This window comes from Bos indicus x Bos taurus, chromosome 6 (assembly GCF_003369695.1).
Source record: "Bos indicus x Bos taurus breed Angus x Brahman F1 hybrid chromosome 6, Bos_hybrid_MaternalHap_v2.0, whole genome shotgun sequence".
NCBI lineage: Eukaryota > Metazoa > Chordata > Mammalia > Artiodactyla > Bovidae > Bos > Bos indicus x Bos taurus.
Window position 1 is genome coordinate 40,556,449 of NC_040081.1, and position 27,502 is coordinate 40,583,950.

At 39.2% G+C, this 27,502-nt stretch overlaps 1 protein-coding gene across 5 annotated transcripts in view; it reads right to left on the bottom strand.

The window, feature by feature from the left end:
- Window positions 1–27,502, bottom strand: part of KCNIP4 (potassium voltage-gated channel interacting protein 4) — a 1,307,639-nt gene that overhangs the window by 113,303 nt on the left and 1,166,834 nt on the right. Inside the window, exon 2 of one of the 5 annotated variants that reach the window (XM_027544167.1) lies at window positions 16,175–16,276. The exons of the other annotated variants lie outside the window; for them this stretch is intronic. Within the exon in view, the coding sequence (XP_027399968.1) occupies window positions 16,175–16,276 (102 nt within the window). The remainder of the gene's footprint in view (window positions 1–16,174; window positions 16,277–27,502) is intronic. 5 annotated transcript variants of the gene reach the window in all.

The following is a 27,502-nucleotide window of genomic DNA, read 5'->3' on the forward strand; positions in this document are numbered from 1 at the left end:
GTTGTGTGTCACGTTAGAAGGTGGAAGGTAAATAAATGGAATTAATTATCCAGGGGAGTTAAAAGCAGTTTGTATAAGTTTAGTGATGATAAATTCTTGGCAGTATACTAGGAGAATGTTTTCAAGCTAATGTCTGTGATGGTAGTAATATTCTGCCATAAAACATTGATCCATCATGGCTATGTTTAAAACAGAGTACTAGGAAGACTGAGCAGTGACCTAGGTTTTGTTATGTTTCTTCTAGGTTTATGCTATGGATAATTTCTTGGTTCAAAGAAAGTTAGACTGTGTAGTCGACATGCCAGCTGGACATTTGTTGTGTGACAAGGACAAGTTAGTAAAACATTCTGTGCCTGAGAGCTCCCATCTGTTCAGTGCTATAGAAATAAGCATAAAATTGTACCCAATATTAAAGCATAGGGTGACTCAGCATTAACTAAGATTATTTTAGTTACATAGTAACATAGTAAACACTCAATTGTAATGTTATTGTTAGATTTGTGTTAGTATTAATTACAATAACATCTGGTGTCACCCTTCAATGATAAAGCAAAATGGTATCTAGAACCCTTCATTCTAAGAAATTATTCGGTAGCTCTAAGCTTTTGTTTTTTCTTGAGTCTATTTCTCAATTCTGGCATGGACAATGTGTTTTACCACTCCAAGCTTTCACTTAAAAATCTCTAACTAGGCTTAACATTTGTTCCAGTTCCAAAAAATTATTTTGAGAGATTGCTGACATACATTAATCAATCAATAAAGGAGACAATTATGATTATTAATAGTTATTGCATACTTCCTAGTGAGGCCTTATTCTAGAGTCTTAAGGAATGAGGGTTCTGTTACTATACTTCTTCAGTTTGAATTCCTTTTCTGACTCCTGTTAGCCATATGACCTTAGGCACAGTGTATAGTCAGTTCATGCCTCAGTTTCTTCATGCACAAAAGGGGGAAGATAATAGGACTTGACAAAGAACTAGCAAGAGGTTGAAATGAAATAATGTGCAAAGAGCATTTAAAACTAGAGCCTAGCAGATGGTGTTTAAAATATTATTGTTTAATTATTAAAGAGTCTTTTGGGATGAGCATTATTTTGTCCATTTTAGATGGCTGAATTGAGGTATAGGGTCGTTGAAAAACTCATCCAAGAATACACAGCAAGGGTAATTCTATCAGTTGTCAAAGCCCTTGCCCTAAAACTTGCACCGTTTTTTTTTTTTTTTTTCTTTTTGCAGAGACTCAGTGCTGAGCAATTGTTAATCATGGGATCCACCAGAAATCACAGCTTCCTTGGGGACCTTTTATCCTCTTCCAGTTGGGTACTGACTAGAGAATAAGGACCATTTTTTTTGGAATGGAATTTGAGGCAATAGCTTAGCTTTATTGCTTGTCATTTCCTCCTACATACCATATGACCTAATATCTAGGATAATTTACTATTGTGTGGACAAAGCTGCATTATCAGCTTTAATCCTTTTGCTTACACTATCTCCTCTACACGGATCTGCCTTTCTTCCTCCTCAACCTCTCTCTTTTTCTTGAAGGCCCAGCTCAGAGGGTTTCACAGAGAAGAGGCCTCCTCACATTTCCATATAGCATGTGAACTGTCTGTTGTCAGCTCTGATGGTGTTGTATGTCATTGACCTGCTTGAATAGCTGTCATTTCTTCTGTACTATGAACATTTTGAGACAAGAGATCTGTGTTAGTTATTGTGCTACAATAGTGCACACTATTAGTACTATAGTGGTACTAATGCCTAGCATGGTTCTGGATGTTAGCGACAGTTCATTCTCTCATTCACTTAGTATTTACTGAGTGCCTCTTTTAAGCCAAGAACTGTTCAAGGTCTTGTGGAAACTTGAATGAATAAAAAAGACAAAAATCCTTGCTTCCATGGACCTTAATCTCTAGTGAGTCACAAACAGGACATTGGAACAGAACTGTCAACTGAGCAGATGGATATATATGTCTGGGGGTGAGAAACAAACTCTGAGCTGAAGATGTATATATCAGAGTCATGCAAGTCATATTTAAGACCATAAGTTCAATGAGATCATTAAGGAAATGAATGCTGATAGAGAAGAGTACGTCTTTCTTTTAATCACAAAGGAATTAGAATGTCAAGAGAGTAGGCAAGCCCAGGACAAGACTAACCCCGAAATGATCCCAGTTTTTAAGAATTACTTTTGATGGAGGGGGTGGTATTCCCTCCTGGGAGCATCTCTTAGAGCTTCCCACTCATGTTCATCAAAGAATAAAGTAACTGAGTTGTATGTATGTTACATGTATGTGTAACATTCACAGAACACAGACCCAGTTTCCCCAATGGTCTTCACATATTTTCCATATTTTAAAGCATTTATTCATGGTAAAGAGGTGTCTCTCTTTGAGTCTATTTTTCCTCAGCAGCCAAAGACAGCTTGGATGTAATCATGACTCTTAACTGAAGGTGCTTAAACTCATCTTAAAGGAACTGAGATGTAGCAATTGTGGCAAAAATCACAGAATCTCCCATTGCATCACCAAGTGGGAAAAGAGTTGGATGTGACCTCCGAGAACCAGGGAAGAAAGCTATGGAGCAACAATGCATGGGGTCTTGTTGCACAGGCTCTGTTTCATCTTTCCCACTAGAGTGTAAATTCCTGATGGATAGGCTCTATATTTGGCTTATTCATGGTTGCACCCTCAGCACCTACGATAATGCCTACCATGTGATAGGTATTTATAAAGGTTTGTCAAAATGACTAAATGACCTGGGTTTGAGTTTTAGTTCGGCTGCTTAGTAACTATAGAATTTGGGGCGAGTCACTTAAGATCTCAAATCCTCAGTCTTCTCATCTGTGAAATGGAGATAACAACAGCACTTTAACAAAAACTTTGAAGATTAACTGGAATAATATACAGATTTTGCACAACGTATGATGCATGATAAAAATCCACATTCATGCTTTTTGCTATTATGATGATGATTTTGCCATTGATTCCTCTAACAATCTGCTTATGTAAAACATTAACTAGTTTTACAGTGTCATTGAGATACATTAAATTTTTATTTAATTTATTTTTATTACCTCCAGGAACACTCACTGGAGAATGAATATCTACCACCAAGCAGATTCAGAGAACAGTACAAGTTACTTCGAATTGTTTTTCTACCCAAAGTCTCAAATGAGAGTGTTTTGCAAAAAGGTGAATAAGATTTTCCCTGTTAGCACATCTCCAGAACTTGTTTTTCTGTTATTCTTTTTTTTTTCCCCTGAAAGCTTACAAGCAAGGATGGTCATCACACTTGCTGCTCTATATCCCCTAGCAAGAAAGCAATTTGAAACTAGAAAAGTTAAACTTTAACCTTGTAATCTAAACAGATAACACAGCAATGCTCTGTATTTTATAGACCTGGTGGAGTGGAAAACGGAGTCTGCTTGAGGTGTTAGGCTCCCATTTTAGTATCTAAAGGGAACCAGCAGAAGCCAGACTGGACTCGTGTTCAGCCCAAGTATTACTTCTAGGTCAGTGCAAATGGAAAATAGGAATTATGACTCCTAATAGAAACTGCACAAGTGACCAATCATGAAGTCATTAATTACAAAAAGAGAAACAAACAGAGAAGACTTTTGTTTATCTAAACTTCTCTGTAGCTTCTTGTAAGTAATCATCACTCTACCCCTTCTGGAACAGATTAACAGCAAGGAAAATCATGGAAAGATCAAGTAGAAAGTAAAAGATTTCATCATATAGGTAATTTGAAAAAAATACATCAACCAACAATAAAGGTTTTATTCAATAATGGTTTGTGTTCTTCAGACACTTTAAGCCAGTGTGTCTGAAATAAAAGTATCATCATCTTTTCTTAACCTGCTTTCCTGACCTTCTCTGTTTCTTATCTTGCTTACTGCCACCATTATTCATTTGGCAGAAGCGTTTTGTCCCTTTGCTGTTTTTCACTTAATACCACCAATTGTTTCCTAATGTTTCCAGCTACACCTTCAAACCCATCCCTGCCCTCCCACCACTGTTGCTTCTGGTGGAAGCCTTTTTCCTCCCCTGGAGGTCTAGTGGTGGGGATTCTAAGCTTTGGCATTCACCCTGTCCAAGGTCAAATCCTTGTTTTGAAACTTGGTGATTGTGAGATCTTGGTTTAGTGATTTAATTTTTTTGTTTAGTTCTCCCATCTAAGTGGGAATTTTAATTGTGCTTTCCTTATAGGTTTGTAGGACGTGTTTACAATACTTGTTTAGGCTTAGAATACTGTTGTGCCCAGTAAGAATTAGCTGTTTATATTGCTTCTTGCATAAGTTTTTAAGCAGTTTCCTAGCTGATCTTCCAGTTTTTTGTTTTTTTTTTTAATCTCCCTCAACAATTTACCTGTCTTCTGATTTATTTTTGTCCTTTTCTCACTCCAGTGTTTGGTTGGCTCCTTGATTCAGAAACTAATACCCAGTTAGCTCTTGCTGACAGTTTTGAGACCTTATCTGTGTCTTGTCTTCAAATGTTGCTTTGCTCCTTTGCTACTTTTTAACTTCAAGTTCACCATCAACCCTTCTGAAGTTGAACTTGTGTCCAGCTCCTTTGACTATTGGCTGACTTTAGCCATCTCAAAACCTCATCAAGACAAAGAGTCATACCCTATCTTGATCTAGCAATCCCACTCCTGGGTGTGTACCCAAAAGAAATGAAACTAGGGTCTCCCAGGTTCAATGCAGCATAACTAAGACATGGAAACAACTGAAGTGTCCATCAATGGATAAAGAAGTGAAGTAAGTCAGAAAGAGGAAAACAAATATTACAAATTAACACATATATATGTGTCAGGCGAGTGTATGCTCCTCGGTTTTGTCTCATCACAACAAAGATTTGGAGTGATGGACATTAAAGCCCTTGGCGTGTCACAGCTCTCGGGTCTTAGACAGACCGTGTTATAGCTCTCAGGTCTCGAATGGACCGTGTTATCGCTCTTAGACAAATCAGTGTTACAGCTCCGTGTTACAGCTCTATTTTATTTAGATAATAGCAGGAAAATCCATCTTCGAGGCGTGAGGACATGTCCACACAAAGACGCAAAGAGAAGAGTGCCCCAATGCTTGGGAGAGAGAGAGAGAGAGACAGACAGACCTTTGGCTCCTCTTTTTACGTGTTTTTTTCCTCCCCCTGGGCCTGCTCTATGTAAATTGGTTTAGCCAGGAGTGTTGTTTGTTCTACCTGAAGTCCTCACTCCTGGTCCTCAGACCTTCTTTTGTTCTATTTTCACGGGCTTTTCCCTTCCTTGTCTTTTGCTGCTGTTGCTGCTGCTGCTAAGTCGCTTCAGTCATGTCTGACTCTGTGCAACCCCATAGATGGCAGCCCACCAGGCTTCCCACCCTGGGATTCTCCAGGCAATAACACTGGAGTGGGTTGCCATTTCCTTCTCCAGTGCATGAAAGTAAAAAGTGAAAGTGAAGTCGCTCAGTTGCGTCCGACTCTTCTCGGGCCCATGGACTGCAGCCTACCAGGCTCCTCCATCCATGGGATTTTCCAGGCAAGAGTACTGGAGTCGGGTGCCATTGCCTTGTCTTTTAGCCACTGCCAATTTGGACTCCTGTTTTCTATTCTAAGTACCTAACATATGAAATCTAGAAAGATGATACTGATGAACCTATATGCAGGGTAGCAATGGAAACACAGCAATAGTGACAGGACTTGTGGACACAGTGGGGGAAGGAGAGGATGGGACAAATTGGGAGAGTAGCATTAAACATGTACATTACCATATGGAGAAAGACAATGGGAATTTGTTGTATGACACAGGGAGCTTAAATCCAGTACTCTGTGACAATGTAGAGGGCTGAGATGGGGGGAGGGCACTGGGAGGGAGGTTCAAGAAGGAGGGAACATATGTATACCTATGGCTGATTCATGCTGATGTATGGCAGAAACCAACATAATATTGTAAAGCAATTATGTCCAATTAAAAATAAATGCCTTTAAGATTACAAAGTAAAAATAATAAAAAAGAAGATATAGTATATATATTCAAGGAAATATTCTTGATCCATGAGAAAAAAGGAAACCCTGCCATTTGTGGCAATATAGGTGGACTTCGAGGGCATTATACTAAGTGAAATAAGCCAGGAAGAGAAAGACAAATATTATGTAGTACCACTTATACATGGGAATACTGGAAAGAGTCAAACATAGAAATGGAGAGGAGAACGGTGGTTTCCAGGGTCTAGAGGGTGGGAGAAATAGGGAGAGGTTGTTTAAAGGGTACAAACATTCCACTATAAGGTGAATGAAGTCTGAGGAGCTCGTGTAAAACATGGTGATTATAGGTGATAGCACCATATTATATAATTGAAATTTTATGAGAAAGTAGAACTTAAACAGTCTCACCAAACAGAAGATACCTGGGTTAGGGGACGGATGTGCTGATTAATTAAATGGGAGGGGGGAATCCTTTTACAAAGTTTACAAATATCAAATTACCATGATGTACGCTTTAAACGTCTTGCAACTTTATATGTTCAACTATAACTCAACAAAGCTAAAACAACAACAAAAAATAAATAAATAAAAACCTTGACCGGCTCTCTCTATTTCCTCCCTTTACTGCAGAGTAAAATCCAGCCTGGTGTTGGCTGTATGGACCTTCAAGCTCTGGTCCCAGCTCATCTTTTCCGGCTGCTTCTTTTCCCTAGGTCTCATTCCTCTATCTTACCCTTGGTCTTTTCAAGTGCTACAATATTCCTCCTGCTTTTTCTCCCTCCAATGAAATAGTTCTTCTCCAAAGAGCGCTACTAAAATATCACCTCTTTGTGAAAAGCACCTGGGGGATATTCAGGCTCACCTCTGGGGCTGAAGGAAGCCACATCACGAGCAGTGACAGAATAAGAGTATTTGCAGCCAGCACATGAGTAGTCAGTCACTATTGTCAAAACTTCACATGCTCATTTCATCTTTTGATCAAGTGTGTAATACTCACTATATTACCTCCACCTTGAAGATGGGAGTATAAAACTCAGAAAGGGTAAGCAACTTACCTAAGGTTTGTATAGCTAGTCAGTCACTGAACCAGGATTTTAACCAAATCAGGTGGTCCCAAAGTTATCATTCTTAACTTCTTGACTCTAAAGCACTCCCTAGTATTGCTTCTCACAGCATTTTACTCGTGTTCACAGTATCCGGGTGATTTTTATACATGGGTATTTATTGCTTTATAGTGTCAGCTTTCAGTGTTCCCCTGTTCCTGGCACTATTACGGTTCAAACAGTTAGTGCTCCATGAATGTCTGCCACATCTAAGGGAAATCTAAACCTGCTAACAGGAAATAGTTGCCCTGAGAATTCTGCCTCTAGCTCTCCTGTATCAAGACTCATTCACAATTTAGTGAAGACTTCAAGTTGATAAAAGATGGACCAGAAAAAGGAATGTGTATCTTCCTATGTGTCGCTAAATACCTATGTAATTTTAGATAAGCCACTTAATCTCCCCATTTTTTTAGTTTGTTCAATGGAGACTTTAACCCCTAGAATCTGTCATTCTCCCAGGAGATCTGTGAGGGTGAAATAAGACACCCAAGAGGAAGAATTCTAAGACCTGTAAAAAGGCCATGCAAAGAGAAAGGACACATTCTAATCAGTAAAACACATTGTTTACAGTAAGTAAATGATGTGTGTGTGTGCATGTGTTCAGTTGCTAAGTTGTCTCCAACTCTTCGCAACCCAATGGACTCTGGCCCACCAGGCTCCTCTGTCCATGGGATTTTCCATGCAAGAATGCTGGAGTCGGTTGCCATATCCTTCTTTAGGGTATTTTTCTGACCCAGGGATCGAACCTGTGTCTCTTGTGTCTCCTGCTTGGCAGGTGAATTCTTTACCACTGAGCCACCTGGAAAACCCCTAAATGATGGTGCCAATTAATCTTAATTCTTAGTAAGTGAAGTTTCTAACTTTTCCCACTTCCTATTTCTCATGGGCAATGAAGTGTCCTGAAAGAAGAAATTTCTGTGCTAGTTTTGAACATCCACCATTTGTCAAGACAGAAAAGAATCACTGACTCCCATAGCTCTGGAAGGAGACTTGAGACATAACCTGTGCTTCTCATTTGTTGATGAGATTGTCGTTCAGAGAGGGAACAACTCATTTGAGGGGCTACCACATCTTTCTGGACAATATGGACTAAACAAGGGTGTCCTAGATAAGTGAAAAAAGACTCTCTCTCTATTTTTTTTTTTTTTGTAAAACTGAACAAAAACAAGGACACAACTAGAGAGCTGGCAAAGCGCAAAGGTTACAGAGCCCCATTTCTGGAGTCAACCTCTCACTCTTCCCCCACACTTACTAGGATGATTTGGGTGATTTAATTAAGCTCTCATCCCTTGGTTTTGTAGTCTATAAAACTGAAATAGTAAAGAGTGTCCATCTTTCAGGATTATTTTTAGGATATGACGAGTTAAACTGTGCAAAATTCTTAGACCTGCACCAACCACAGAGTAAGCCCTAGATGCTTGTTAAATAAATAAAAACAACATCTGAGAATTTAGCATTTTTGGAATTCGTATATATGATGAAATTGAAGGACTGTGTTTTCCACTTGAAAATTAAGTTTACAAAACTTCATGGGTTATGCTTCTGTTCTTCCAAAGATTTTCCTGAGTACATGCCCAGCCAGAGCTTTTAGCTAAGTCACCAGGAGTTACCATGAGATTAATTGTCAGAAGGTTAAATTTTTTTTTTCAATTTCCTGGAGGTTACTGTTGTATTTTTAATTGGCAGTATGCTGGCAGTTCAAGTCACTTTTGAAAACAAATTCTCCAACAGCCAACTGCTGATGGTTTTTCTGCCAAAAAAAGGTATCTAAAACTTTTCATGACCAATATGCTACCAGGAATAACAAATACACTGAAATGTTGTGTTGTATTTGATACTAGGAAACTGAAGTTAAGTTAGGAAATTATGTTTTGCAATTACCCAAGGTAAATGCTGATGGTGGCTTGTTGGTTATGAGTAGTCTGGCCTCAAAATAGCCCTGTTATATTTGCCCTCTTGCTCAAATCCACAATAAAAACTCCTGGATGAAGTTTAATTTAGTGAATCAATTATTTTGATTGAATAAGGGCACTGAGATTTTATTGGGTAGATGTTATTATGAAGTAAATTTAAATGAAAACACGCATATAAACACATATAATCAAGTGCTCAATATTTTATCTTTTATATTAATTCCTAACTATTATCTAGTAAGCTTTTTGTCACCATAATGTCTTTCAAATAAATAGGGAAGTGATTATTTTAGGAAAAATTAACTGGGGCATAGAGAGAGAATGTGAATGATTTGGAATTATCTAAGGAAAAGATAACTACAGACTTCACAGCATTTATTTTTCAAAGAAAAAGTATTTGTGCTAACATAGAGTATAGTAGCTAGGGATTTCTTTTTATTTTTAATGCAAGTATAGTTGTTACAATATTATACTGGTTTTAGGGCTACAACAGAGTGATTTGATACTTTTGTAGATTGTATTTCATATGTTATTACAAAATATTGGCTATATTCCTTGTGTTCTACATTACATCTTTTACTATGATTTATTTTAAATCTAGAGTTTGTATCTTTGGTTCTTTTCCCATCATCCCCTCTCCATACCCCTCTCACCACTAGTTTTTCTCTATATCTATGAGTCTTCTTCTATTTTGTTGTATTTGTTTCTGTTTGTTCATTTGTTTTAATTTTTAGAGTTCACATATAAATGAAAAAAGAGTATTTTTCATTCAGACAGAAAGACTGACTGAATTATTTCACTAAATATAATGTTCTCCAGGTCCACACTTGTTGTTGCAAATGGCAAAATTTCATTCTTTTTCAATGGCTGAGTAATATTCCTGTGTGTGTGTGTGTGTGTGTGTGTGTGTGTGTGTGTGTGTGTATGCACCACATTTTCTTTATTCATTCATCTGTTGATGAACACTTAGGTTGGTTCCATGTTTTGGCTGTTGTTAATAATGCTGCTTGATAGCCCTAGCACAAGAAATAGAAAGAAGTTAATTTAAAAGATATTTCAGAGAGAAATTGACCAGAGTTTAGTGGCCAATTAGATGGGGGCGGGGAACAGAAAGGGGCCAATCATTCTAACTTCAGGAACCTGGTAGCTAGAGATACCAATGAATAAATGATGGTGATCATACCAGTACATTTGGCGGGTGGTTTGATCTACATCCTGGCCTGAGTGTTCAAAGAGCAGTGGGCAACTGGCCAGCTTAGGGGACAGCTAATCCTTAACTCATGGTCCAGGTGTCATCAGCCACAGTTCTTATTCATTTCTCACTTTGATTTGAAAGTTATTAGAGTCAGAGAGAAGACATTCTAACTCCTAAATTAACTCTCAGTAGATCACATCTATCACTTTGATCAGCCAGTCAGGCCGCCTCACGGGAGGCCACTATATTCTTCTGTCACCTCCTTCTTGAAGCCTTATTTGTTATTCCCCAACACCTTTCCAAGGGACTTGGACTGATTTTTGTCTGACAGTCTTCTCAAACATCAAATTCAAGATGTGTGCTTAACAAGATTGGGACTTACTAATTTTACCTTTTGTTAAAAATGAGTAATACATTTGTTTTGCAAAAAAAATGTAATAATGTCTATTGTTTTTTATGCAGAAGACCTTTGTCATGTGCTACTTTTTTTAATGCTGTCATTTGAGGCACAAGCAGCAGAACTAATATTTCAACTCTGCATTTAATAAATGCCTATAAAATACATACAGTTTCCAAATATTGAGGATATTTAGCCTATGTTAAAAAACACTCCAGAGGTAATATGTAATGTGTTTAAATATTTGAAAGACTAACTCAAAAAATGATTTTCTAATATACATGAGGAAGCTTGCATTCACGTAATTTAATTCTTTTATCCAGTAATTTCAAATCTGGGACAAAATAATCTAAATTTGTAGAAAATAATTTAAATGTGTAGATATATATACAGAGATATTTATCTCAGTGCTATTTATATTATAAGTAAAAAAGAGCAAAGGGGGAAAATCTAAATATTCAAAAGCCAGGGAATGCAGTCAAATACAACATACTGTAACTATATAATGTAATATTATGATTGCCATTAAAATGATATTTACATTTTAATAATAAGGTTAGTACATATGAAAGTATTTGATGTAAGAAAAGGATAAATATTTGGCATGGTTGCAATTATTAATGAATGCACCTCTATGAAAAAAGATGTCACTTATTATTTGTTGTTACTTCAATGTAGTGGAGGAGGAAATGGTAACCCACTCCGGTATTCTTGCCTGGAAAATTCCAGGGACAGAGGAACATGGCAGGCTACAGTGCATGGGGTCACAGAGTCAGACATGACTCAGCAACTGAGCACGCACTTCAAGGTAAAGGAGCATAGTAGGACTGTGTGTTGTGTAGTGTGAATATGTCACGTGTTGTGTGTTGTACTTTCCAGATGGCTGCCATGAACATGAGTGACTTTTATAAATAAAACACTCACCCTGTCAACTCCAAAGGAGAAAGAGGAGGAGGAGGAGGAGAAGGAAGAAGGAGTAGACACGCAGATTACTGTCAAGGGCAGAACCAGGATCCATACTGTTGGAAGTTAAAGGAAGGCTGCCTTTGGGCTCAGCGTGAGGAAGACTGCTCTGCAGCCACCTGCTTCCCTGAAAAAGCAGGAAATACCAAAGAGGTATTTCCTTGAAGAAGCTGCTCCCTGGTAATGACAGAGGGAGTCTGTCAGGGATCTGGATGAGGCAAGGCTCCCTGCAAACTCTTGGGTTCTCTGGTTTGGGGGATCTAAGTGCTCCGTAACTCAGCAGAAGCTTGTTTCTTTTCCTACAGAAAACATTTTTTTTTCTTATTTTAATTTGCATAATACTGATAAATCTCACATTCCTGCCAAAGGAATGAAAACTCTTTGTTTTCTGCCTTCCTGAGAACATAAAATGAAATTTAGAATGAGTATTGGCCTCTTCCCTGGTGGCTCAGTGGTAAAGAATCCTCCTGCCAGTGTAGGAGATGTGAGTTCGATCCCTAGGTCCTGAAGATACCCTGGAGGAGGTAATGGCAACACTCCAGTATTCTTACCTGGAAAATCTCACGGACGAAGGAGCCTGGCAGGCTACAGTCCATGGGGTTGCAAAGAGCCAGACATGACTGAGTGACAATGTTGACTGAAAAGTGAAAGTGAAAGTCGCTCAGTTGTATCTGACTCTTTGTGATCCCATGGATTATACCATCCATGAAATTCTGCAGTCCAGAATACTGGGGTGGGTAGCTTTTCCCTTCTCCAGGGGATCTTCCCAACCCAGGGATCAGGCCCAGGTCTCCCGCATTGCAGGTGGATTCTTTACCAGCTGAGCCATAAGAGAAGCCCAAGAATACTGGAGTGGGTAGCCTATCCCTTCTCTAGAGGATCTTCTCGACCCAGGAATCAAACTGGCGTCTCCTGCATTGCAGGCAGATTCTTACCACCTGAGCTATCAGGGAAGTCCACAATATTGATTGGCCTCTTATTAAAGTAATTTTCAGCTCTCTAGCTTTGAAGCTGCACGGGATCTGGTGGAGAATATTTCTGCAGCCTCTGTGCAGGTGATTGAAGCCCGGAACTCTCTCAGTCAAGTCAGACTTCATCAAGGGGCTCTCTGTGACCCCCCTTGGAGATGTTTGGTGCCCTTGATTTTCCTCCTGGTGGCCTGGGGTTTGGGTTCTCTGTCACTCTGGTCCTTGTCCACAAGCACCTGCCTCCTGCCTCATGTTTTCATGTCATCTTTTCAGTCCTGTGCCCAACTGCTTAGGGCCCAGATCATGGTTAGGGGTCTAATAATCATATGAGTAAAATTTTTCTAATATAGCAATGAAATGAATGGTCTCCTTTTCAAGTCATCTACTTCGACATGCTGGGATTTTCTTTTCTTCGTGGCTAACAGGGAAGGTGGTGCCTGGTGAGGGAGGGAGTTTAAAATCTGCAGACCTTTGTGGATCAACAAATCATAGGCCATATCTCATATGGGTTCAATAAAAGTCAGTTTTATGACATCTCATTTTTATAAAAATATCAGCTTTTAAGTCAGGCTGCTGATTTTTTTTTAATGTCTTTTTTTTTTTTTTTCTTTTTAACAAATGTCCTTTTTCTCACACTTAGTTGAAAATTGCACTGCATCCTCTGCGATCACTTCTTTAGGGATGTGGCTTTCTGCAATACTGGTTCAGGAAGAGTGTTAGCAGGACAGGGTGATTGTGTTCTTTCCTAAAGAATCTGCCTGCAATGCAGGAGACCCTGGTTCGATTCCTGGGTCGGGAAGATTCCCTAGAGAAGGGATAGGCTCCCCACTCCAGTATTTTGGCCTAGAGAATTCCATGGACTGTATAGTCCATAGGGTTACATAGAGTCGGACACGACTGAGCGACTTTCACTTCACTTCACTTCACTTCAAGTGAATAGAGAGACCCATTGGAAAGTTTCATTTTATTTGTCTACTTTGTACAGATGACTATGTTTTTGGTAAATATCTGATAAATTGGCAATTTTTATTTAAGCTTCCAAGGGGCAAAGCAATGGCTCTAATAACCAACATTCACTGACAAATAGTAGCAATAAAAATGTCCACGGCTTCAATATTATGTAGAATTGAGGTTTTGTCATCATTCTGAATTGTGGCCTTCCAGGGTGCTGATGGCAGATTATGTTTTGTTTGTGAGATGGTGTGTGTGTACACACAATGAAGGAAACAAATCAAAGCAATGTATCTTAGCTATATAGTTTTTGTACATAGGATTATTATTAATAAAAATAATTTCATCCTGCTCACTTTCCCCACAGAAGATTGTAGTAGGAAAATGCTTTTTTAAAGGTTGTTTTATTTACTGCTCTATCTCACAGCACAGGAACTGACATATAATAAATATATATTGAGTGAATAAATGAATTAATCAAATTTTTTTATTATGACATATTAACTTGGGTCAGTGCCGCTGAAATAAATTACTATTCTACTCTGGGAAGTTTGACTGCACATATTGGGTTGTTTGAGGTATTTCCATATTTTCTTTATTTGTGTTGTTGAAAATAGTGGAATTCTAGAGCATTCACATTTTAAAATCACTCACTGAGTTCACTATTCATTGAAATCGTGAAGGACAGGGAAGCCTGGCATGCTTCAGCCAGTGTGGTTGCAAAGAGACGGACATGACTTAGGGACTGAACAATAAGAATTGAGTTCATTAGTTCCTACAAAATGATGTGAGGGAAAAGAGAATAGGTGAAGTTATGGGTTATAGCCCTACACCAAGAATATCCCCTCTAGCTTCTTAATGTTTTGCTTCCTCACTGGCAAAGAACGCCACCTTCTCTATCTAATTCTAACACTTGTTTTGTGCTTGAAAAAACTGTGTATGAAAGACTGTAAACATAGAATGCTTGTAAATATTCATTATAAATAACTTGTGGCATATTTATGAAATAAATAGAAGGTATCCCTTTACATATCCTCTATATTTTACTCCTTAAGAATGCCACAAAGTTGGAGGAAAAAGAGGATGGAGAGTTGTCTGATGGTCAACTTGTCTAGCAATAACACCCAGTTATGCAATCAAACACTAATCTAAGTGTTGCTCTGAAGGTATTTTGGAGACCTGGTTAAGAAATTGCCCTGGAAATGTGAGTGGTCTCCATCCAATGAGTTGAAAGGCTTGAAGCAAAAACTGAGTTTTCTTGAAAAGAGAATTCTGCTTCAAGACAGCATCAAATTTGCCTGCGTTTCCAACCTTATCGACTGATCTATAAATATCAGACATGCATATTTATATGTATACGTATATACACATATGGGATTCCTGGTGGCTCAGACAGCAAAGAGTCTGCCTGCAATGCAAGAGACCTGAGTTGGATCCCTGGGTCAGGAAGACTGCCTGGAGAAAGAAATGGCAACCCACTCCAGTATTCTTGCCTGGAAAACCCCATGGACGGAGGAGCCTGAGGGGCTACAGTCCGCAGGGTTGCAAAGAGTCAGACATGATTTACTGACTTCACTTTCACTTTCATGTACACATATGTATGCATGTATGTATGTATGTACACACACATTTATTTGTGTGTGTATGCATATGTGTAGGTATATATGTATACATACATATATCTATCTATCTATATATATGGCCCAAGACTGGTTTGACTTACAACTTTTAAACTTCACCAATGATGCAAAAATGAAATACATTCAGTAGAAGCTATACTTTGAATTTTGATCTTTTCCCTGGCTGGCAATAGGCCATCTGGTAGATCCTTTTTCGTGATGTGGGGGAGAGCAGCAACTGGTAGAAACCCATAGTCCCCAGTCAGCTATGAGCTCACGAGGCTAATCAATTGATACGCTTACTATTCTGCACCCAGACAACCATTTTGTTTTTCACTTTCAGCACTGTATTTAATAAATTACATGAGATATTCAACACTTTATTATAAAATAAGCTTTATGTTGGATGATTTTGCCCAACTAATGCAAGTGTTCTGAGCACATGAGGTAGGCTAGGCTCAGATACAATGTTCAGTAGGTTGGGTGTATTGAATTCATTTTAGACTTAAAATATTTTCAACTTACCCCACTGGTTTTATCAGCATGTAACCCCACTATAAGTTAATAAATGTATATGTATATGTATGAGATGGTTTTGTTTTTCCATGATACTGGGAAAGAATGGACAGAGAAAAGTCACATTTGTGTAATTATTTTCGACTTTATAGTGTCTTTTCAGACCTAGTAACATTTTTTTATGTTTGCAGTATGACACAACAAATCCATGTATGGTGAATCAGAAAACTGACAAGCAATGCAATTTAAAATGTACAGCTGTTCCACTAACAGTTTTGGCAATGGGAATCCCAAGAGTTATCTGAGCCGAGTCCCTACACCTCAGATCAAGCATAAATTTCCAAATGTTTTGAAGCCAAAGCTCTCGACATTAACACTGGGCTGTCAGTCTGCCAAATGGGAAGTGGTTTGTAATTGCACAGACGTTCCCCTTGGTATTTAGGTAAACAGGAGCACATCAATAGAGTTTGTTTTGCGGAATATAATATATTGATCAATTCTCTTTAGAAGCAGAGAACTGCAATACATTCAGACCTAAACAAACAAAACAAAGAGTTTGAGGGAGAAAAACGAACAAACAAACTTGCTTTGAACAGCAGGAGACGACGTTTTGGCAGCTGAGCAGGGCAAGAGCTTCATGAGCCGCTCTTTAATGCTGCGCTTGGTGCTGTTCTGAGTGTAGAGGAAACCTAGAAGATATGGGATGGGTTCTGTTAATGCCAGCTGCAGAGAGAAACCTGGGGCATGCTGCTCTGGGTGTCAGCAGATGCCATGGCAGGCAGGATCTGGGTGCAGCCATATTTGCTCAGGCAATCACAGGCAGAGGGTTGGCATCCCAGAGGAAAAAAACAAAAACAAAAAAAACGAAACTAACTAAATCCTGGTTTTCCCTTTTAGGTTTATTTTATGTTGCATTAGATCATGATTACCCCATGAGCAAAGAATCATGCAAATAAATCTTTTGAGTAGCAAAAATAAGATTTGCTGACTTTTGGAGGTCTTAAATTGGGAATATAGCAAATATCATAAAAAGAGTGAACTGGATTGAAATTTCAACATTCAAAGCAGTGTTAATGGCCCACGTGACATTTTCTGCACTCATCACTCCCGTCTTTGCTTCCAGGGGAGTGGGTGCTCTGCATAAATCATTCACACCGCAATCACCTGTTAGTACCTTTTTGCCTTCCCTGAAAGTGAGAAAATTGATGTCCTTGATATGCAGCTTCATTAGCATAAGCTGATGTGCCCAGAGATGGGACATCCTTCAAATGTGGACATTAATGGATGGGGCTTATTCAAGCAGAGTGATTCTAAAAGACACAAGGAGTATTCACAAAATGTTAACCCAGGAGTAGATGGAGCAGCATCTGTGACTTCAAGTAGTTAGTGAGGACTCAAGGAAAATCAGTAGTGACCCAATGGGCCAGCTAGCAAGTGCTTGAAAACCTGCTGGTGCCAGGAGCCATATCTGTCCAGCTTAGCATCAACTTGCCCATTCTGAGTGACCAGAAGCCTGAATCTTCACGTCACTATATAGATTACCGCCCCAAATCAGTTTGGAAAGTGTAGAATACAAAGCAAAAAGCAAAAGGACCAATTTAAATCAAAGTTAGACCACCCTTAAAATATGAACTTGGCACATGTAATTGTCTGTAATTGTAATTCCCTCCTTGGTGTTATAGAAAGTCCTGAGTGCAAGGCTACTGTTCTATTTCCCTTTGGAGCTATTCATCCTACCATTGGCTAAAAAGCCTGATATGATAGATCTTGTGCTGAGATGACAGTAGATGACATAGATCATATTGGATCATTTCCCTACTTAAAAACCCCGCTAAAACTTTCCCATTGTCTTTCAAAAAAAAAAAACAAAAACATCCACTTTCTACCATGGACCCCAATCCCTGCACAATCTGGCCCTTCCTCACTCTGACAGCACTGTTCAGCATCCTCCCTGCTGCCTGACCACCAGCCATTGGCCACGCCACCCTTCTTTCCTGTTCCCACACCAGGTCCCTCCTCTGCCCTTGACACTTACATGGTGTGAAATATCTTGCTTACTTGATAATGCCAAGTGCTGGTTGAGAGTCTGGCACATAGGAAGAAATCAATAAATGTCTGACAAATGAGTGAACAGAGTCACTTTCCATACCAAGAGAACACCCAATTTCATTTCCTAGATTAGCATCGAAAGAAGCTTTTAAACTTGTAAAATCAATCTGATTTACACACTGCAGACTCTGGCTAGCTTCTTCATACTACATTTCTAAAGGGACACATCTATCTAAGTATACTCTCCTTGTAAACCTGTCTGGGACATGATAATTTTGCTTTAGCTTTTCAAGCAGGACATTCTGCTTCTTCCATTGGTATCTTTTAAACTTTCATGCCACTATGTGTATAGTCAGGTGGGTCCTTCAACAATTACCAACTTCTACCAAGGAGGAGATGGTTGGATGGCATCACTGACTCAATGGACATGAGTTTGAGCAAGCTCCAGGAGTTGGTGAAGGACAGGGAACCCTGGCATGCTGCAGTCCATGGGGTCACAAAGAGTCAAACATGAGTGAACAACAACAACACCTGCTCTTGCAAACTTCAAAACTGTTCAAACACACTCATCTTGATAAAAATTTCTTGTCAGTTTGCAGCCTTCCAGAGAGAGAACCCCCTCCCTCCTCTGCTCTATCTTCTCTGTTGTCCCTGATTCACGGCCCTGCCTCCATTGCTCTGGGCATCACCCCCTCTTGCAGAGACCCTCTCCTGTCAAGGAGTTAGAGAGGAAATGTTCTACTAACCTTCGGCAGTAGGAGACAGACTATTGTTACCTCTTACTCAGCTTCTGTGTTTCAGATTGGACTTCCTGATATCTAGCCAAATTTTTCATACTGTTCATAAGCTTCTCAAGGCAAGAATACTTTGTCCACCTGATGTGAAGAGTCAATTCATTGGAAAAGATCCTGATGCTGGGAAAGATTGAGGGCAAGAGGAGAAGGGGGCGATAGGGGATGAGATGGTTGGATGGCATCACTGACTTGATGGATGTGAGTTTGAGCAAGCTCCTGGAGATAATGAAGGACAGGGGAGCCTGGTGTGCTGCAGCTCAGTGGAGTCACAAAGAGTCAGACAGGACTTAGCAACTGAACAACAACAAGGCAAACTCTACAATCATGCCTGAGACTGGCACACAGCAGACTCTTAAGAAGTATTTGCTGGTTTCTCAGTTTCTTCCTTTTCCTTTAAATTCTGATATCTGTCAAACTCACTCTCTCTTTGACAGGTTCCTAGACCCTCAGGCCTGGGTGTGGAGAAGGGACCTTTATGCTTCTCAAGTACTAAAGTATTAATGTTTATCTCCCTTCCTTCAGCCCCATCCCCAAATTAGTAGTTAATGACGTTCTTGCCTGGAGCATCTTTTGAACCCCCACGTGGGACTACAAAGTATACAGGTTTTTGTTTTCAATCAGTAGCTGGAAGTCTTAGTTTCTAGTCCCTGTTTTATTACTTCAAGCCAAGTGATCTTGGGCAGGTTATTAAACTTCTCGGTGTCATTGTCTTTTCTTTACAAAACAAAAGGCTTTATACTAAAAAGATCTTGGTTGTCAAAACATAGTTTTAAAGTCCGTTTTAGGAATATCAGTTCAGTTCAGTTCAGTCGCTCAGTCGTGTCCGAGTCTTTGCAACCCCATGAATCGCATATATTTAACTGTAAATTGTATACGGTGACTACTGCTGCTGCTGCTGCTAAGTCACTTCAGTCGTGTCCGACTCTGTGCGACCCTATAGACGGCAGCTTACCAGGCTTCCTGGTCCCTGGGATTCTCCAGGCAAGAACACTGGAGTGGGTTGCCATTTCCTTCTCCAATGCATGAAAGTGAAAAGTGAAAGTGAAGTCGCTCAGTCAAGTCCGACTCTTCGCGACCCCATGGACTGCAGCCTACCAGGCTCCTCCGCCCATGGGATTTTCCAGGCAAGAGTACTGGAACGGGGTGCCTGCCTTCTCCATATGGTGACTACCTTATTTTTACTGTGTTTCTCCTTAGTGAGAGCTTTAGCTTCCAGCAGGTAGGATGTGGATATCATGGAATCCTCAGGTTCTCTTTCTCACTTTGTCTCTGTCTGTCCCTTCCAGTCTCTCCTTCTCAGCTATCAGATCACTCTGCACTTTTCCCCTTAGAGGGTCTGAGTGTTCAAGCATGGTAGTAAAACAGCCTAGGTAGATCCTGGCACCATGGTCTTGGGTAACTTTATTTAATCTGAATCTCAGTTTCCTCATCAATAAAATGGATTAGTACTAGTATCTATCTTGTACTGTTGTTAGAATCTAATGAAATAATAGATGAAACACTTAGTATAGTGACTGTTCATAACATCCTTTCAATTAATGTCAGATATTAATTTTTCTCAGTCCTTTGAGCATACATCCCAGTCCTTTCTACATGCTACTATCTTTGTCTGAAATTGTGTTTTACCTTATTGTGGCTTTCTCTTCTGCCATCTTTGAGATTTCAGTTCAATAATCACTTACTAAGGAAAACTTTATCTGACAGACCAAACTAGATTATGAACAGCTTTATCATAAGCTCCTATAGTTTCCTATATTTCTCCTTCATAGCATTATCACAAATATAATTAAAACAATTGATGATGCAATTATGTTTTCGACATGTCTTCCCTACTACAATGTAAGATTGAAGATTTCTACTTCCAGTCTTTAGAGAATAAATAACTTACTGGAAGTATTGTCTCACCATAAACACTTAGCTGGACAAGCATACCTCAGAGATATTGCAGGTTCTGTTCCAGACTGCTGCAATAAAGTGAATACAGCAATAAAATGAGTTACATAAATTTTAGGTCTCCCAGTGCATATAGAAGGGCTTCCCTGGTGGCTCAGAGGGTAAAGCGTCTGCCTGCAATGCAGGAGACCTGGGTACGATCCCTGGGTTAGGAAGATCCCGAACTTACATTTATACTATACTGTAGTTTATTAGGTTTGCCAAAGCATTATGTCTAAAAATCATTGTACAAATCATAATTTTAAAAATATATTATCACTAAGAAATGCTGTCATCTAACAATACAAGTTTGCCACAAATCTTCAATTTGCTAAAAAATGCAGTATCTATGAAGCACAATGAAGCTAAGTACATTAAAATGAGGTATGTCTGTACATGAGGCAACTGTTCTCAAGCACTGAATAAGCAATGTAGAACTATGGTACTGGAGAGGGAAGAAACCCTGAGATGAGCTCCGTGAATGCCCAGCTCCCTCTGCCTGGGGCATGTTCCTTCCATAGATCAGAGAGATAAGGCACAAGCTCAACATACTGAGGTAGAACTTGCAGGGCATGGTGCTGGAGAAGAGAGAACTGGTATGTGTGTCGGAGGAAAGGACCCATGTAAAGAATTAAATGTGGCCATTGTGATGTTTCATTGTATGTGTCAATGTAACTGGGCTAAACGTTATCTAGAGAGCTGGTGAAATATCATCTCTGTGTATGTCTGTCTGTGAGGATGTTTCTAGAAGAGGTTAGTTATTTAACTGGTAGATTGAATAAAAAAAGAATACTTTCATTAGTGCTGGTGGACATCATCCAAGAGGTTAAGGGGGTTGAAGAGAACAAAATTGTAGAGGAATACGGATTTGTTCTCTGAGTTCAGACATCCATCTTTCTCACCTTCAGACATTGGTGCTACTGGTTCTCAGGTTTCTGGACTCTGACTGTGACTTACATCATTACCCTGGTTCCCAAGTCTTCAAGTTTGGACTGAAACTATCATCAGCTTTCCTGGGCCTCTAGGTTGCAGATGGCAGGTTGTGGGACTTAGCAGCCTTTGTGATTGTAAGAGCCAGTCTTTCATAATAAGTGTCTTTCTGTTTACCTGTATATATCCTGTTGGTTCGTTTCTCTGGGAAACCCGGACTAAGATAGTCATTGACCAAGGCCTGGGTGATGCATGATCAGGGACATCATAAAACTCAGCAAGTAAGCTGCTGCAAGACTGAGATGCAATCTCAAAAATGACAGAATGATCTCTGTTTGTTTCCAAGGCAAACCATTCAATATCACAATAATCCAAGTCTATGCCCCAACCAGTAACACTGAAGAAGCTGAAGTTGAACGGTTCTATAAAGACCTACAAGACCTTTTAGAACTAACACCCAAAAAAGATGTCCTTTTCATTATAGGGGACTGGAATACAAAAGTAGGAAGTCAAGAAACACCTGGAGTAACAGGCAAATTTGGCATTGGAATACAGAATGAAGCAGGGCAAAGACTAATAGAGTTTTTCCAAGAAAATGCACTGGTCATAGCAAACACCCTCTTCCAACAACACAAGAGAAGACTCTATACATGGACATCACCAGATGGTCAACACCAAAATCAGATTGATTATATTCTTTGCAGCCAAAGATGGAGAAGCTCTATACAGTCAACAAAAACAAGACCGGGAGCTGACTGTGGCTCAGGTCATGAACTCCTTATTGCCAAATTCAGACTTAAATTGAAGAAAGTAGGGAAAACCACTAGACCATTCAGGTATGACCTAAATCAAATCCCTTATGATTATACAGTGGAAGTGAGAAATAGATTTAGGGGACTAGATACGATAGATAGAGTGCCTGAGGAACTGTGGACTGAGGTTTGTGACATTGTACAGGAGACAGGGATCAAGACCATCCCCATGGAAAAGAAATGCAGAAAAGCAAAATGGCTGTCTGAGGAGGCCTTACAAATAGCTGTGAAAAGAAGAGAAGTGAAAAGCAAAGGAGAAAAGGAAAGATATAAGCATCTGAATGCAGAGTTCCAAAGAATAGCAAGAAGAGATAAGAAAGCCTTCTTCAGCGATCAGTGCAAAGAAATAGAGGAAAACAACAGAATGGGAAAGACTAGAGATCTCTTCAAGAAAATTAGAGATACCAGGGGAATATTTCATGCAAAGATGGGCTCAATAAAGGACAGAAATGGTATGGACCTAACAGAAGCAGAAGATATTAAGAAGAGGTGGCAAGAATACACAGAAGAATTGAACAAAAAAGATCTTCACGACCCAGATAATCATGATGGTGTGATCACTCATCTAGAGCCAGACATCCTGGAATGTGAAGTCAAGTGGGCCTTAGAAAGCATCACTACGAACAAAGCTAGAGGAGGTGATGGAATACCAGTTGAGCTATTCCAAATCCTGAAAGATGATGCTGTGAAAGTGCTGCACTCAATATGCCAGCAAATTTGGAAAACTCAGCAGTCGCCACAGCACTGGCAAAGGTCAGTTTTCATTCCAATTCCAAAGAAAGGCAATGCCAAAGAATGCTCAAACTACCGCACAATTGCACTCATCTGACATGCTAGTAAAGTAATGCTCAAAATTCTCCAAGCCAGGCTTCAGCAATACGTGAACCGTGAACCTCCAGATGTTCAAGCTGGTTTTAGAAAAGGCAGAGGAACCAGACACCAAATTGCCAACATCCGCTGGATCATAGAAAAAGCAAGAGAGTTCCAGAAAAACATCTATTTCTGCTTTATTGACTATGCCAAAGCCTTTGACTGTGTGGATCACAATAAACTGTGGAAAATTCTGAAAGAGATGGGAATACCAGACCACATGACCTGCCTCTTGAGAAATTTGTATGCAGGTCAGGAAGCAACAGTCAGAACTGGACATGAAACAACAGACTGGTTCCAAATAGGAAAAGGAGTATGTCAAGGCTGTATATTGTCAGCCTGCTTTTTTAACTTCTATGCAGAGTACATCATGAGAAACGCTGGGCTGGAGGAAGCACAGCTGGCATCAAGATTGCCGGGAGAAATATCAGTCACCCTAGATATGCAGATGACCGCACCCTTATAGCAGAAAGTGAAGAGGAACTAAAAAGCCTCTTGATGAAGGTGAAAGTAGAGAGTGAAAAAGTTGGCTTAAAACTCAACATTCAGAAAATGAAGATCATGGCATCTGGTCCCATCACTTCATGTGAAATAGATGGGGAAACAGTGTCAGACTTTATTTTTGGGGGCTCCAAAATCACTGCAGATGGTGACTGCAGCCATGAAATTAAAAGATGCTTGCTCCTTGGAAGAAAAGTTATGACCAACCTAGATAGCATATTGAAAAGCAGAGACATTACTTTGCCAACAAAGGTCCGTCTAGTCAAGGCTCTGGTTTTTTCAGTGGTCATGTATGGATGTGAGAGTTGGACTGTGAAGAAAGCTGAGCACCAAAGAATTGATGCTTTTGAACTGTGGTGTTGGAGAAGACTCTTGAGGGTCCCTTGGACTGCAAGGAGATCCAACCAGTCCATTCTAAAGGAGATCAGCCCTGGGATTTCTTTGGAAGGAATGATGCTAAAGCTGAAACTCCAGTACTTTGGCCACCTCATGCGAAGAGTTGACTCATTGGAAAAGACTCTGATGCTGGGAGGGATTGGGGGCAGGAGGAGAAGGGAACAACAGAGGATGAGATGGCTGGATGGCATCACCGACTCGATGGACGTGAGTGAACTCCGGGAGTTGGTGATGGACAGGGAGGCCTGGTGTGCTTCGATTCATGGGTTCCAAAGAGTCGGACATGACTGAGTGACTGAACTGAACTGATTAGAAATCATTCAGTACTATGAGATACTGGAGTTCTTGCCGAGGCCAAAAAAGATAAATACATAAATAAGAAGAAAAAGAAAAGTGAGAAAGAAGGACAGAAAGAAATTGTACTATTGCATTGAACCCTTCTGGCGTGCACTTGAGAGCTCAAATAGACTATGCTTTTAGAGTAGGATCATCACCCAGAGTAAGAACCACATCCTGTAACTAATTATGAAATAAAAATGGACCTATCCTAACATTTAATATAATAGAATTGTAGTTGGCAAGACCAGAAGTGCTAATAACTGTGGAATGCCTTCCAGAACACTACTCAAAACATTCTGAAGGAAGACAACACAATCTAAACTCCCTATGGTTTACTATAACAAAATCAATCTGTGCTAAAAAACATTAGCAGACATGTGAAGGACTAGAAAAATGTGACCCATACTCAAGAATTTTTAAAAAGCAGTCAATAGAAACAGACCCTAGGATGACACAGATGTTGGAATTTCAAGGAAAAAAATAGCCATAATAAGTAAACATGTGAAATATTTCAGCAGAAAAATTAAACCACAAAAGGAATCAAATGGAAATTTTAGATGAGAAAAGCAAAATATCTAAAAAGAAAAAAAAATTTAGATGGGCTCAATAGCAGACTGGGGACTCCTGAGGAAAGAGTTGAGAGCTTGAATGGAGGTGAAAAAAGACAAATCATCCAATCTGAATAACAGAGAGGAAAAGGGATTAAAAGATAAACAGATCCTTAGTGATTTGTGAGACAATACCAAATAGTCTAACATAAATGTAATTAGAGAACCAAATGAGACAGGAGAGAAAAAATAGAAAAATAAATGGCTAAAACGTTCCAAATTTGTTTACAAACATCAATGTACATATCCAAGAACCTTGAACTTCAATAAAGGAAAATAAAAGATGAATTACATATAGGTATGTTATAGTCAAATTGTTGAAAAAAGTTAAAAAAGTCTCAAGAAAAAGCAGACTAAAAGGACATGCCTTACATATAGTGGTAAAATAATATGATAATGGTTTTTGATCAGAAACAATAGATGACAGAAAACAATGGAATTATGTGCTGGAGAGAATGAAAAGACTTTCAAGCCAGAATTCTATATTCTGTGAAAATAGACTTTTTAGAATAAAGATGAAATAAAGGTATTTTCAGATAAACTAAAGCTAAGAGAAATCACAGATACCAGACCTGCCTTAAAAGCAATACTGAAGGAATTTCTTCAGGCTGAAAAGAAATGACATGATACAAGAACTTAGAGCTACACATAGAAATGAAGAACACTGGAAACTGGAAATATATGAATAAATATAAAATATTATCTCATTTTCTTATTTCCTTTGTTTAAAACAACCAAAAATATTGTGAGGTTTATTACATTTGCTGATATTACATTTCTGACAATAATAGCATAAAGTAGGGGGAGAATAAATGAAACTTTACTGTTGTACATTTTACACAAAGTGGGACAATATTAACTTTAAGTAATCTGAATAAGTGAAGGAGACATATTATAATCTCTAGGTGCCAGGAAAACAAATGAAAATAATAAAAGGAGGTGCAGTTAAATATCTAGTTGAGAAATTAAAATGTAATATCAAAAGTATTTGATTAACCCCAAAGTAGTCAGGGACAGAATAGAGAAACCAAGAGACTATATAGGAGAGTAGACTTAACATTCTTCCATATCATGAAAGCAGAAACGAAATTGTTCTTATTCAGGACTGTATGCTTATTACTTTCCACAGTGCCTAATATATAAAGTGTTCAGTCAATATCTAATGAAAGCATGAAATTAGACTCTTTATCTCACACGATGGTCTCAAAATGTGCACATTGGCGGCATGTCTGTAACTGGCAGATTCATTTGGAATCTGCAGGATATGCTTCCTCTCAGCATGGAAGCAGTGTCCTCTTCACCAGCTGGACACCTGTGTGTGAAGGCAATCTACTAAGGATGCTACTGAGTGCATGCATTCCCCAGCCAATAACCCCAGAAAGAGATTAACTGGTGAAGGTAGGTCAACCAGCAAGGTCCCTGAATATGGATGGCATTTTACCCCTATAGAAACCAAACACTCTTGGATAGATTAACTGTATCACATAAATATTTACTCATTTATGTAAAAAGCACTTACAATAATGCATATGTTGTAAATAATATTTGTTGTAGAATTGTGGATGCACAAGTGGTCATACAAGAAAAAAATCCCTGCTCTCCAGGGTCTAACCATCTACACTGATGGTAACCTCTATTATATCCCATGATGGATAATTCAGTTTCTTTTATTAAGCCTGAATTCTCTGAGGGGAGGACTCTGTTCACTGATTGCTATGCTATGCTATGCTAAGTCGCTTCAGTCGTGTCCAACTCTGTGTGACCCCATAGACGGCAGCCCACCAGGCTCCGTCGTCCCTGGGATTCTCCAGGCAAGAACACTGGAGTGGGTTGCCATTTCCTTCTCCAGTGCATGAAAAGAGAAAAGTGAAAGTGAAGTCGCTCAGTCGTGTCCGACTCTTAGCGACCCCATGGACTGAAGCCTACCAGGCTCCTCAGTCCATGGGATTTTCTGGGCAAGAGTACTGGAGTGGGATGCCATTGCCTTCTCCAGTTCACTGATTAATACATTATTAAAAAAATTTATTGAATGTCTTCAGTGTGCTTTGTACTATCCCAGGTACTAGGAATAATTCCCACTTTAATTGATCTTATAGTCAGGGAAGAAAAAGTAATAAAAATAAGTAGCAAAAACTAAAGTTTGCCAGATAGAAAGCAGGACTGAGACCTATTGGTGCACAGGTTGAGAGGTGGAGTGGGAAAGACATAATTTTCAGTGTGGTGGCCAGGGAGGTTTCACTGGAGTTACATATCAGCAAAAATACCTGATGAGCTGAGGAAGTTTCTTATCCTACTTTGATTATTAGCAACCAGCACATGTTAGGCACTAACACATAGATTAGTAATTCATCTTACTCATTTATTAATTTACTCAATATTTTTTGACACAATGGACAGGTTAATACCTTAAATTAATTGGCTACATAAACTGCTGAATCCAATAATCTATAATAAATTTATTACCTTACAAATCAAAATTAAGCCAACTCCCTTATCCCTGCAACTAGAAGTTAAATCAATGTACCAGGGTACTAGTACTTCAAAAATCAGGAAACAAGATAATACAGAAAAGAGAATAAGAAGTAAGTGTGCAAGTAAGTAGGCTACTTTAAATTGTGATATAACTGAATGAAAATTCATTCATGTTTATCAATAGAAAGGTTTCATCTTACAAAGCCTGACAC